At 43.9% G+C, this 14,304-nt stretch overlaps 2 protein-coding genes across 3 annotated transcripts; one reads left to right on the top strand and one right to left on the bottom strand.

Annotated features, from left to right (window-relative positions):
• The first annotated feature begins 856 nt into the window (after positions 1–856).
• LOC123087655 (uncharacterized) lies at positions 857–1,640 on the top strand. Its single transcript, XM_044509701.1, has one exon. The coding sequence runs from the start codon at positions 963–965 to the stop codon at positions 1,320–1,322; it is 360 nt and encodes a 119-aa protein (XP_044365636.1). The 5' UTR covers positions 857–962; the 3' UTR covers positions 1,323–1,640.
• Positions 1,641–1,988: 348 nt separating this feature from the next.
• LOC123087654 (inner membrane protein PPF-1, chloroplastic) lies at positions 1,989–9,462 on the bottom strand. Of its 2 annotated transcripts, none has more exons than XM_044509700.1 (12): positions 9,020–9,462; positions 7,697–7,807; positions 6,627–6,701; positions 6,036–6,096; positions 5,761–5,834; positions 5,568–5,672; positions 4,796–4,903; positions 4,232–4,335; positions 3,622–3,840; positions 2,884–3,028; positions 2,710–2,805; positions 1,989–2,548 (listed from the first exon to the last, which is right to left on the bottom strand). In XM_044509700.1, the coding sequence occupies exons 1-12, from the start codon at positions 9,365–9,367 to the stop codon at positions 2,447–2,449; spliced, it is 1,548 nt and encodes a 515-aa protein (XP_044365635.1). In that variant the 5' UTR covers positions 9,368–9,462; the 3' UTR covers positions 1,989–2,446. The 2 variants fall into 2 exon arrangements, with proteins under 2 accessions (XP_044365635.1, XP_044365634.1); XM_044509699.1 differs by having other exon boundaries at positions 1,989–2,560; positions 9,020–9,459.
• Between the last annotated feature and the right edge of the window lie 4,842 nt (positions 9,463–14,304).

Below are 14,304 nucleotides of genomic sequence, written 5' to 3'. Positions count from 1 at the left end.
CATGTGGCGACTACTCTGGCGGACAGATCATATGCGCGCGGCAGGCTGCTCCTGGGAGATGGGGATGGTATTCAGATTGTATAGTTATCTTGGTCCTTTTACTTTAGATTGGCCTATATCTATTGGGGTCTGATGCCCGCTGGATTTACTCTTTTGGTGAAGTTGGTCCCTCCTCTTTGGAGTCCTATACTCTAGACATGTGCTTTTGGTTTCGAGTAGTGGTTGTAGTGTCGTCAGGTTTTCGCCCCACAGATGATAGTCCGTTTCAGGGTTGTCATGCGGTGGGTTTTCTGACGATGCACCAACTCGCTCTCACCCCTTTTAGTCTCCTCTGCTTGGTAGTTGATTTAGTTGGCTCGGTGCTTATCTTGTGATTCTGAACTACAAAGACTGATGTATTTTCGTTGATTGCAAAATTAATGAAAATGGGTGCGAGCCCGGTTAGGGAGTTGATGAGCATGTGAAATCCGTCTCGGTTCATTTGTTTGTCAGAAAATTGACGTACTTTGCAAACTAAACTTGCTATCATCACGTCAATATAAATTGTCATGAAAAAACATCAGGTTCACCATGCCTAGAAAATCCGACGTTAGATTTTTAGTGTTTCCGAATGTTTTTTTTAGAATAGTGTTTCCGTATGTTAAAGGACGTGGAATGGGTGCTATAATTTCCAAGATATATTCACGCGGAAACAAGAAAAAAAAATATGAAAAACTAAACAGGGACGGCGAGGAGCGTGGGGCCCGCGCAGCCAGTGGTGCCTCGCGTCCAGCCGCCACCGCTCGTCCGTTTCAAACCTCGTCCGCCCGAATTCTCCACCGCTCCGCTCTTGCCGTCGCACGCATATATACGCGCGCGCGCGCGCGCCTCGCCGTCCTCCCCGACACACGCACGCACGCACGCCTCCCGCGCTCGCAGATTTTCATCGCCGGAGAACCTCGACGTGCGTGTGTACCCGCAACATGGCCGCCGCCGGGCACCGGACGCCGCTGCTCTTCCTCCTCCTGCTCGCCGCCGTCGCGCTGCTCGCGGCGGTGGCCACGGCGGACGACGCCAAGCCGACCATCCTGACCCCGGTGGCCAAGACCCCCGTGGGGTCCTTCGAGGGCGACAAGCCGGGGGACGACGCCATGGACGACGAGGACGCCGCGCCCGTCGGTTCCCCCATCGGCACCACCATGACCGAGCCCAAGCCCGAGGGGTCCACGCCCGGCGCCGCCGGGGGCGACGCGCCGGCGCCCAGCGCCGCCTCCTCCCTCGCGGCCCGCCTCGGCGGCGCCGTCGCCGTGGCCGCAGCGGCCGCCGGCGTCCTCGCCTTCTAATGAACCTCCATCCAGGGAGATCAACTACGTACTCCGGTGCGGCCAGCTCCATGCACGCGGGGTCGCCGGCAAAGGCGGATCCAGGCCTTCACCCACACTCATCGCTCTTCCATTCATCCTCTCTCTCTCTCTCTCTCTCTCTCTCTCTCCGTATATATGTATCTAACCACGTACGTACGCTAGCATGGCATGCACGACACTATGAAACCGCGAAAGCATACGAGTAAATTAAAGACCGTGGTGCGTGCAACATATAGTTCCCCAAGGAATTTTCCCATGCTAATCTCATTGTAAGTTCAGCACAGCTTTGTTTTTGCTTGCCTTCTTCTCCAGTGGAGCAAATTAACTAAGTTTCGATTGTACAAGTATAGTAGCATATGATTAATCATCACTGATTTAGTACAAAGTTTCCAAGGGAGTATCACAAATTATTTCAAATTCAAGTGAATGCAGCCGCTAGCTGCTAGCTACGGCCTTCTTTGGATTGGAGGATTTTCAAAGGATTTTCATGGGATATCAATCCTCAGGATTGTTTCCTATGAAACGCATTTGGATCAAAGGATTGGGCCATTAAAATTCCTCAGGATTGGGTCTTCAAGGTGCTGAATCCAAAAGAATTTACACATGAGGTCTGACCTCTGGAAAAAATCCACAGGATTGGCTATGTCATGGCAATCAAATCCTCCATTTTTCCTATTCCTTTGTTTTGCAAATCCTGTGATCCAAAGAAGCCCTACAAAGAGATGTGGCGCCTGAATCCCTGATACATAGTCCCAGTTTCCCGTTCAGGCAAGGAAGATGTCCATATATAGATTACAGCAAACCTTAGACAGGACACATTCGTCCCAATTTCCCAGCCGAAAATACATCAGAGGGGGGATGATCAACAGTCCTCTACTCGACAGTACAAGCTACGCGTACTCTACATCTCCGGTTCTGACAAGAGAAGCATACAGTTTGTATCTTGATCAATCTTGCCGCATGGTATTATGGTATCCTCCTGTGGAAAGAATAGGCCGCCTGCATGGCGGTTTTGCACGAGCACGTCGAGGGTAGCACAGCGGATACGCTGGAACCAGCCGACGACGATGAACTCGTTAGATTCACCAGCCAATCCGTGTTCACTACTGTGTGTCTTTACCATCCTCATCTTGGCCTCTCAATCTATCGTCAGAGGGGGAAGTAGCATTGCTTACTGAAGAATGGCTGTCAGTGTCGGTCGCTTCCTGAATTGTTCCCTGCACAGCAGGACGGCTTGTTAGAATCTTTCGACCTATGATTCATTCAGTGCAGAGAGAGAGAGAGAGAGAGAGAGAGAGAGATTTCTGCATGTGAAATTCTCCAGTTTTTACAGACTAAAATATGCTCCCATGCAAGAAGAATATACCTCTTCCGTGTTCCTGTTTGGGGTTGCTTCGTGTGTATCATGGCTAAGTCCGGCATTGCTACTAGCTGAAATCGGTTCATTTTCATGGGATTCCTCCTGTTCAATATTTGAGCCCAAAAAAATCAGTTTTCTAAAAGAAATGATATTATATTATCAATCAACAAATAAACTGACCTGCTCATCTTGGGTGTCTGGAGCAGAGCTGTCAAAATTCTGTTTCCCATCAATGGCAACAGAGTCGATGCTTGCCTCTTCAATTTGTTTTGCTTGTTCCAGAAGTTGTTTCCTTCTTGACTCTTCTTCCATTAATTTCTTAAACCTGCCAATCATGGTTTATCAGCTCTTGAAATTACATTATAAACTCGGATGGATGGCATTGACCTTATTTAGTAATCACAGGGGTATGTTGTCCCTTCTAAATGGGCAATAACAAGAGCTAATGTGGCATAGAAGTACAGAGCAAATAAAAGCTCCGACTGACATGCTGAAAAGATGATGCTTTGTTGGCACCTTTCACTAGCAGCAGCAAGCAAATGCAAGAGTGCAACTCAAAGTGACAGCATTGTCCAAATCCTTCAATTGGCCAGACAGGACGACATTGACGCTAACAAATGTACATACAGCAAAGGCCAAGAGGATCATGGTCCACGCGAAAGATTTACTGGATTCATATGCAGTCTTAGCTAATTTACTACTGGCTGCTAAATTCCAAGCATTACACTGCAGAATTTCAAATACATCCCTGAGGTTGATCCTAAATTTCTTGCCGTACACAAGGCTTCAGTGTATCCAAAACTGATTTACTTCTGTTTCCCCTTATTTCTAATTCCTAGCCAGCTACTGTCACGGTGACATTACTACTGAGATAGTACATGCATTGAGCAGCAATCTTAAGCTATATCTAAACATTACCTTCCACCACGCTGTGGTTCGCTTGGTTTTGGCACTTGACCAGGCTGGGCTGGACCAGCTTTTGGGAGAGCCTCACTCTTGTCAGCAGGTTCATACTTTCCAACATTAGTTGATTCCTCTCTAGCAAGCTTGTCAATATATTCTTGGACAGGATTTTTGGCACCTCCAAGCTTTTGAAGCCACACCTGCTGTGCACTGCTAAGGAGATTATTTGTAAGCCTGCAAGAAAGAACAACTAGTGAAAACCACTGATATATGAAAACTGAGCCACAAGATAACACAGAAAGCTGGCTAGGTCTGATGGAATGTTCCCGTATGTCAACCCGAAACTAAAAGGAATGCAACAATTGTGCTATAAGACAAAACAAAGACACAACCAGTCAATGTTTGAAGCAAATCAAAGTGTGAGAACTTGATCTCAATTATGTAGCATGCTGGGCTGCTGGCACAACCAGCATAGGTACATAAATATAAATATGGGAAATGCCCCAATGAGCATACGAGGACCTGCTCTACTTATAGGAAGTTATGTTAAAGCATTTATTTCAGTGAACAATTGAACATGTTTTTTGTATAAAAAACAGTTGAAATTTCTACAGTATGTACTCACCAATATAGACTCAATCCAGAAGGAACGGAAAGAGCAAAATAACCAATTAGCAAAGGCAGGAACTTCACTGCAGCTTGTGCACCTTGCTGGCTAGGATCATTGCTCTGCAATGACATGGACAACAGTAAGCTCAAGTAAAGACAAACCTCATGGGGTACCAGTTACATTGGCATCATACAGCAAAGGAGGTGCATGTCCTTGATCTTTGTGTGTTTCTTTCTCAGTGCCCCAAATGTTTTCCTCTAAAGAGTAAACAATTAACAGAGTTCAGAAAAGCTACAACTGTACTGCTTTAACACATCTTTACATGTTACTTAGAGGAAAGAGAGAAAGACAGTCTTCTGTGGATATTTGAATAGTCATGATTCATGACTTGTTCAACTAGAGATAATGAATCCAATCAGCAGCATTGTATTGCATGTATTCATTTTGAGTTCCATAATCCATATAGAAACAATCCAGCTGATAAGAAAATTTCCATACTAGTACAAAGGACCAAAAATAATGCCCTAAAAAGAGTAGAATACAATACAGTAGATATGTTCAGCACTTGGCAACACAAACCTGTGATGATTGCATTATGTGAGCAGATACGTATTGTGAAATAACCAGAAGAATTGGTAGAACAAGGTATGCCATAGTGTCCGACCAACCAAGTGGTGGATGTCCGTCCTACAACATCATCAATTATACCAGTGTCAAAGAAATAAGGAGAAAACTCCACAAACTTCCAGGAAACCATATAAATTTCTGGGAGCAGAATTGTACTAGAAGTCAGTGGCGGATCCAGAAATTTAACATTGGGTGTTCAAAAAAAATTTGTTCACCCTAATAGATGATCCTAGAAGATAGAAATGTCTACAAAAGGTGATGCAACTTATCATTCAGAGGACCTTCCATCAATGTTCATGGACAATGCAACTATGCTGACAACACAGTTGCTTTGGTGCTTACAAAGGCAGCAAGTGAACACAACATACGTGTACATGTATCTGTCTTTTTGGACAGCTAAATACAGGTGGGAAAGTCAAATCTAAGCAATATCACCATTTTTCTGGCAAGAAAAATGTGAACAAGGAGAAGACATTTTTTTTACACAACACAACAATGTTGAAATGAAATAATTTAGCAACAACATTGATAGGAATCAACATGGTCCTAAACACTAAAAGTTGCATCTAACTCAGCGGCGAAGACTAAACTGCTTGCTGTGTGATTAGTAAGTGCGACCGTGCTGATGCACAAAAATAATGGTACGAGTATGACATTACTTGGCCTTATAATTAAGGATCAAACCCAGGAAATAACATGAAGTTATCGAGTTCTATATGTTTACCGTAAATGGAAAAAGCCAGGATATTCCTTGGCCGCTTTCTCGAGCAGCAATTGTTGTTGGACCAGCCAAAGAAGGTATCCAAAAAAAGCCTTCCGTAAGAAGTCCCTTTTTAACGAAAATGGACGCATTAGGTAATATAGATGTTTAGTGTTCAACAGAAAGAATGACAAAAAGAACATTTAATCATATGAACCTCATTAGCTACATTGGAGAGAGCTTTGTATAGACCAATCCAGACTGGTATTGTTACAAGAGTAGGCAAGCACCCTGGTGCAAAAGCATGCCAAAGGAAACTGCACATCATTAACTATAAACAAGAAAATACCTCAATAGAAACGGTAGCAAACTAGCAATGGATCAAGGAAATGTGAGACCCAATTAAATTAAAGTCTTACTATGCATTGAGCTTTGAGGGGCTCACATTGAGCCCCTGGTAGGAAAAATACCAAGCATAGTGTGTATAACTACCTGCAAGTGGATCAACGCCAGACAACTTATATAAATGGGCAGTTTCGAGTTGTATCCTTTCCTGGAAAGATAAATAAATAACTTACAGACAATAGTGATTTCAGTAGCACTCCAAATACATTGGTAAGGATCTATAATGTACTATGTAAATCCATTCAATTTTATCACCCAGGTGCCAACCGAGTTATATTAGTTAATCGTTTGTTTACATGCATTTTATCTGATATATGCACTTGGGGGAATAAGCACCTTTTTTAAAGACATTTTGGATAATATCTCAATTAGCTGCATGTCTTAAAAATATACATTGAAATGAGCTAGCCCCACATAAATTCAATCATGTCGCATTCCCACAGAACATCTTAACAGCTCTGAGGAAATATAAACTAAACTATATGAAAAATATGTCTTTCACTTGATGTAGACCTTAATGCATATTGCATTTATTTTTGCCCCTACTCAATTGATGACAAAAGGTTGACAGGTTATCATATCATCGGTCCACTGTGCATTGAAGAATCTAATTTAAGAATATGTGCAACATTCCAATAAAAGAACACATACGGAAGTTTATATGTAAAACATAAATACCTGATCCCCAGCATGTCGTTCTTGAATAGCCTTCACTTGAGGTTGAAGTGACCTCATTGCAAGTGCAGATTCGACCTAGATGGAACCAAAAAAAAACAACGAGTTTCACTATTGGATACAAGAATATCAGAAAACATTTAAGCACTTCTTTAGCATCAAGCAACAATATTTGCCAAGCCTGGACCTAGCAAGTAATGTAAGTAATTTAAAGAAATTGTGGAGCTCTTGTAATTAGATGATGCCATTTGGAAAAGATTAGAAATTAAACGAGCATGTTTGGTAATGAAAACAATGGTACTAAGAACCGATGAGTACGAATCTTGACCCTTCTAAATACAAGGAGGTGCAATGGTGGTCATGAGTGCATGATTCACAAGGTAACAGGCATAAAAATTGCAAATTAAAAGCTCCATGCAGGACTGTGACAGGGTGTGCTACATCCTCATTTATCACTAGTAGTAGGTAATGCTTGAATGCAAAATTAAACTCAGAAGGCTTTAATGCCATCAATTGTTTACGGCCAGAAGTTCCTCCCAGGGCCAGCTGAAACACACGTGATTCACATTGTTCTTGTAAAACAGACCCCACAATAAAGTTGTTGCCAGGTAGTACTGGACTACTGGTACAATGATCAATTCATGTATTAATTACTGGTTCAGCTGGGAAGGACCTGCAAGGAACTACCATCTACTAGGATATGACTGAAGCTACAACCAGTAGATAGATAAGAGAAAAGACTGTCAAAATGCCGGATATGCATTGTGTATTGATGAATATCAATATTTTCTTGTTAAGTTGTGGATCACTCCAAAGTTCAGTCATGGTAAATGGTATCATTTCTCAGCAAGTGCTACGTAGAACTGTAGACATCATAAATTCATATAACTTCTTAGAAAGAACTGCCACAATGCACAGTTTCACACTTTCATGCAGTAATCACTTTTAATCATGTCCCAACGAAATAGTTAGCATACTTCACCACCTTTATGTGAATAACAACATCTACCGCAATGTAAATTAAATTATATCCCAATAAGTTCTGGCTGTAGCTACATGGGAGAGAGAATTACTTGCTTCTTTGTAAGAGGAAAAGTGGCCCCCTTAATCAGAACTGTTAAGAGGATGATCGCAAAACCATATGGATAAGGAACATGGAGAGTCGAAAGACCGTCTTTCAGAACCTGCCAATGAGAAAAAGATACATATCACATAATGTATTCGATGTTTCAGGCATGATATAAACATATAACGAGGAGAGGGGGGGGGGGGGGGGGGGGGGGGTTATAATGTACACAAATGTGAACACATACACTTATACCAACAGGTTTTAAACAGTAATGTTCATTCCTATGATCAAATACTCAAAAATAGAGGAAAGCAGAGAACAAACAGGAAAACACTGGTTCTCTCTTGATCCCCTCTCTGAGCCTAGTAAAAAGCTAGGCCTCATTCATTTCCAAACCTACCATCATCTGTGTGTAGTGGAAATTACAATAGAATAAATCAGGGCATGTTCGTGTACCCAAGATCAGAACCATGTAAAATTACACATGATTCTTGACGGCAAGTAGTCCATTTCCCCAAAGAACAAAACATAGGCCAAGCTGCAGAAACTATACTAATAACGAACAGCATCGCTCTTTAAGTGAAGAGCATTCGTCGCCGTTTTGACCTCCTAACCAGCAGTGCCTATGATAATTCCTTGTCAACAAGCATACTTTGGGCACAGATGTCAGGAAAGCCATTTCTTCTGCTGAAAAGTCAGTGATGCTGTTGCAGCAGTTGCAAGAAAATGAAACCAGCCGTTGCAAGATCCTATGAGGCCTTGAGCATATCTCAACAATTTCCTTGAGCAGTATGGTGTACTAATAAGGCATGTAACGGCAGGGCATGCTGAATCTTATCCTCCCGTCTGTATTTCTCGCCAGTTAGCTAGTACGATTGAGCATGCTGAGAAATGAGAAATTTCAGCGCTCCCTTGGAACAGCAACCCAACGGCCCCCGAATCGGAATCGCTTTCAGGGGACTCAGGAATCCAGGCAATTAGATCGCCGCGTTTCCCGAAAAACAGTGGCGCGGATTTTTCAGCGCCGAAGGGTCGCACGCTACATTTGAGCGTGCTGGGAAATGTCAGCGCCCCCAACCCTACGGCCCCTGGGCTGGGATTGCCCGGCTCAGGAATCTAGGTAGGCAACCACAGTAGATTCCACTGTTCCCCGAAAAACAGGGGCGCGGATTTTTCGGCGCCGAAAGGGTGGGCAGCACGGTATCACACGCTGCAAGCGGGGGCGAGCGAACATGGCGGTGTCGTCGGAACCAGAGAGAGCCACACGGCACGCAACCGTGGTGGTGGTCGGACGAACGAGCGGCGGGGGGAGGCTAGGCGGGCGCACCTTGAGCACGGTCTCCATGGAGCCAGTGAACCCGGAGAACCAGTCCCCGGAGGCCTCCTTGGCCCCGCCGTCGGCCGCGATCCCCGGGGCGGCCGCGACCGCGGCGTCGGCGACGGTGTAGAGGAACGCCTCGACGCGGCTGAATATCTGGCCGACGTCCTCGATCCCTCCGCCACCGCCTCCCCACCCGAGCGCCGCGACCGGGCGCGGGAGAGCGGCCCGGCCCCGGCGCGTGAGGCGGGGGAGGAGGACGGGCGGCGGGGGCCGCGACGGGGAGGGCCGGAGGGGCGGGGCCTGGGGGTGGTGGGCGAGGAGGAGGTGGAGGTGGAGGCGCGGAGCCGCCGCCATTGGAGGGGAGCAGGGGAGGAGGTGGCCGGCGGCTGGGCTCTGGTCGGAGCGGCGACTGAGTGAGTTGGACTTGTGTACAGAGGTGTACTAGGAGAGCGATCGGGCTGGGAGGCGGAGCAGTTGGGCACGGAAGTTATACGCACGTGGGCCGGTGCTGCTGTGAGTGGAGTGGGCCCCGCGGAAGGAATCCAGGGTGGGCTAGGCCTACTATCTCCTGCCAAAAGTATTGGTTTGAGAGATGTAATGGAATGGAATTGTTCATCTCACTTTATTACATGAATTAGATTTTGATAGAAACCTAAACTGAATGTTGAACATTGGATTACGTCAATTGTAATGAACAAATGTACTTCACCCGTAAAAAAGAAAAAATGTACCCGACGTTGCAGTACAGAAGAACACCCACGGAACACTTAAATGTACTTGAACAAATATACAGATGTTGAAAACATACGGCGATTGTCACTGCAAACCACATGCTCCTTGGTGCAGCGGCCAAAGCTTCCCGACGGTGGCGTCTTAATTAGATACTTCCAGCCTCCAAGCCCGACTGAAGAATACGAGTGAGAGGGTTGTCCGGTCTCCATGCTCGGCTGAAGAAGATGATTGAGAGGGTCGCCCGACCTCCCTGCTCGGCGAGCGTGTCAGGTGCGCCCGCCTGGGACGTGGCCGACGCGACGGCAAGCAACGCCAACGCGAGGATGCGGCGGTGGCAAGTCATGGCCGCACGCGGTCGGGCTGTCGGCGGCAGCACACACAAAGATGCGGAGGGATCTGCGGCCCAGGGAAGGGGGAGACGCCGGGGTGGCCGGGGCTGCTACGAGCGCGACGGATGCTGCGGTGGCCATCCATGGCGGCGTGTGATGAGGCTGCTGGCGGTGGCGTGCGCAAGGTTGGGGAGGAAGATGCGGCCCCGTGGCGGTTCCCTGTGGTCCGCTCGATTCGGAGGTATCACTTGGTTCCGCATAAACAAGGAATATGACATTCTGTGGAATCGGTGGGTTCTTCTTCCTTCGACAAATTAAACACTAGAATGAGCTCTAGGGATGAAACCGACCCATTACATTTCACTTTGTGACACCAACCGAACACACCCTAAAGAACGAAAAGCTGATATCATCCTAGATTTTTTTTTCAAACTTCAAAATGTTTTGTAGCTCAAATCGTCGCCCTAAATGAAATACCGTCTTCACAAAAAATATCGTCTCGACGAGATCTTCGAAACTAGATCCTATGTTGATATGTTCTAATGACTTTTTTTCGGACCAAAAGTTACCACATCCGGGCTACGTGAGTTATCACATCTGTCATACACAAGTTACCGTGTCATTTACACAAAAGTTTCGGGGGTAAGGTTTCAACAAACTTTTATCCGAGGGGTCAAAAAGTGATTATGATGTTTGAAGTGAGTTATCAGCTTTTGTTGTCTATATTACCATGTTGCACAAAAGTTATCAGGGGTATCTTTTTCAACAATTTTCATCCCCTCGGTCAAAAAATTACCGCGATATTTGTATATGAGTTATCAGCTCTCATGTGCGTGTATTATCATGTTGTTCACACGTGAGTTATTGGGAGGTATTTTTTAACAACATTTTTCCATGTTATCAGCTCATGTTATTTACACGAGAAGTTGTCAGTGGTATGTTTTCAACAATTTTTTTCATGTCAAAGTTATCGTGGTGTTTGTACCTAAGTTATCAGGGCCGGGAGCCTATATTATCATGCTATTTACACAAAAAGTTATCAGGGTATGTTTTCAACAACTTTTTTTCATGGGTCAAAGTTATCGTGGTGTTTGTACCTAAGTTATCAGGTCTGGAACCCCATATTACCATGTTATTTACACAGATATTACTGGGGTATGTTTTCAATAATTTTTTTTACGGGTCAAAGTTATCGTGGTGTTTATACCTAAGTTATCAAGTTCGCGAGTGTATATTATCATGCTATTTACAAAGAAGTTATCGGTTGTATGTTTTCAACAATTTTTTTCATGGGTCAAAGTTCTCGTGGTTTTTGTACCCAAGTTATCAGGACCGGAAGCCTATATTATCATGCTATTTACACAAGACAAGTTATCAGAGTATGTTTTCAACAACTTTTTTTCACGGGTCAAAATTATTATGGTGTTTGTACCTAAGTTATCAGGTCCAGAATCCTATATTACCATGTTATTTACACATATGTTACCGGATTATGTTTTCAACAACTTTTTTCCAAGGATGAAAGTTATCATGGTGTTTATTCCTAAGTTACCAAGTCCAGGAGTGTATATTATCATGCTATTTACAAAGAAATTATCGGTGGTATATTTTTAACAACTTTTATCCATGGGGCAAAGTTATCGTGATTTATGTACCTAAGTTATCAACTCCAAGGGCCTGATGGCGTGCATTGGTTGCTCCTGGTTTTGAAATGGAGAGAAACATGCTACCATAACGGGAGCAAGGATTGCGTGCTCCCATTTCAATTCTCTTAATTTTCTAGTCCATTATTTACATTCCTCGAACAAGGTAGAAATGGGAGCAAGACAACAAGACATATTACCATAATGTAGAGATATAACAACATTTTTAATACTATGTATGAAAACTGCCTACTGTATACCAGCAGGCTATTTAAAAACATAAAATTAGGGGGTAAGACAACAAAAGTAATTTAAGTGAGCTGGTTAATGGGCCAGAGCTTAGTTGTGAGAGACTCAAGTCCGAGTTCAAAGGCACCCCACACACAATATCAAATTTATTTTCTATTTCTTTTGGCTGTAGATGCAAAGGAGCAGTTATACGATAAAACGAAATGTAACATATATTTTAACATATGAAAGACTTAGCTGGGTTGGTTACCAGTAGTGGAAGGCATGCAGCAGGTGCAATGATCGAATCCCACCGCTGCCGATTTTTCTTGTGAAAAATAAAAAAGCAGGCGGAAGGTGGAGCGCTAGAGCCGAACTCGTTCAGATCTATGGACAAGGCGAGAACGTTCGGAAATTACAATTTCCGTTCTTTTTTTGTTTTTCTAATTCCTTTTTAAATTTTGGGAACATCTTTCAGAATAGTGAACTTTCTTGAAATCATGAAAAAAATTTAAATCATGAAAAACAATTTAATTTGCAAATATTTTTTGACATCATGAGCATTTTTCAAATTCGCAGACCTTTTATTACAACTTCACGAACATTTTTTGAATTCACCAATACTTTTTACAAATTTGCAAACTTCTTTTAATATTGTGAACTTTTTTGAAACTCCTGAAAAAATAGAATCAGTGAACATTTTACAAAACTTTTGAACAATTTTCGAAATTCACAAACCTTTTTAGGAAATGCAGGAAATTCTTTATGAATTTTTTTGAATCAGCAAAAAAATTTAGGTGATGAACTTTTTTGAAATTTGGGAACAATTTATGAATTCTCTGAACATTTTTTAACAATCCATGAACATTTTTTCAAATTCACATACATTATTAAATATGCAAAAAATCAAAATCATGATTTTTTATTTCCCAAATGTTTTTTCTTCAAAATCATACATAGTATGATTTCCCAAACATTTTTCAAAATCATGATTTTTTATTAACAAACATTTTATGATTCCTTGACTTTTTTCAAATTTGGGTTTTTTTTAATCCTGAGTTATTTTAAAGAAGGGAAAAATAAAAAATAAAAAAAGCAAAAAAAAGAATGAAATGAAACAAAACTGGGGGTGTCGTTGTTAAAACGGGCGGATCTCGGGTAGGGGGTCCCAAACTGTATGTCTAAGGCGGATGGTAACAGGAGGCAGGGGACACAATGTTTACCCAGGTTCGGGCCCTCTTGATGGAGGTAATACCCTACGTCCTGCTTGATTGATCTTGATGATATGAGTATTACAAGAGTTGATCTACCACGAGATCAGAGAGGCTAAACCCTAAAAGCTAGCCTATGGTATGATTGTCTGTATATATCTATCGACTAGCCTGGCCTCGGTTTATATAATGCACCAGAGACCTAGGATAACAAGAGTCCTAGTCGAATACGCCGGTGGGGAGAAGTCCTTGTCTTGACCGCCAAGTCTTGTGGAATTTTGCTTGTATGCGGCAGCTGTCCGAACTAGCCCATGAGTATACGGCCATGGGGGTCCTCGGTCCAATCTAACAGATCGAGAGATGACGTGGTGAGTACCCCCTAGTCCAGGACACCGTCAGTAGCCCCCTGAACCGGTCTTCAAGTTAAGGACGCTCCTCGATTCTTCCGAACTGTTCTTCATCTTCGGTCGTCGGTCTTGAAAAATGGTTCAACAAATCTTCCCATCTTCTATCTTGAGGATTGCCGAGCTAAATCTGAAGATCTCACATGTCGGGTATCCGAGGAGCCCTTTAAGTCTTCGGCCTTTATCAATGCCTTGTTATTTTTATGCCACACCTCGGGTTTGAAGTTGTTCCCGGGCGGCAGCATCCTCTTGTGTCCGAGCTCCAACGCCGGACTGCATTCGAGGTATCTTTTGCAGCCGAGCACCAACACCGGACCGCTTTCCGAGCTCCAACGCCGGAATGTATCCGAGCTCCAACGCCGGACTATGTCCAAACTCCAACGTCGGACTGTATCCGGGCTCCAACGCCGGACTATATCCGAGGTGTCATATCACCTTGGTTCAAAAAAGTTGAAGGAGTTTAGCCGAGCTTAATGCTGGAAATGCCCTCTATAGAGCCAGCCACTAGTGCCCGAGCTTTATGCCGGACTGCTTCCGAGGTGGTGCACCACCCCGACTGCGGGCCAATTTTTTTGTCAATATTTTTGATTGGTGCAATTTATTCTCTGCCGAGATATATAGCCAGTAGCCCTCAAGGTGTGTATCGGTCTAAAACCCGAGATGCACTTGAAGGATGACGCAAGACCGCTGATCCCAGTAGCTTCTGAGACTCAAGTTGATTTGCAAAATCGGCCCGAGGATCAA

This window comes from Triticum aestivum, chromosome 4A (assembly GCF_018294505.1).
Source record: "Triticum aestivum cultivar Chinese Spring chromosome 4A, IWGSC CS RefSeq v2.1, whole genome shotgun sequence".
Lineage (NCBI taxonomy): Eukaryota > Viridiplantae > Streptophyta > Magnoliopsida > Poales > Poaceae > Triticum > Triticum aestivum.
This window is presented reverse-complemented; position numbering and strand designations above follow the sequence as displayed.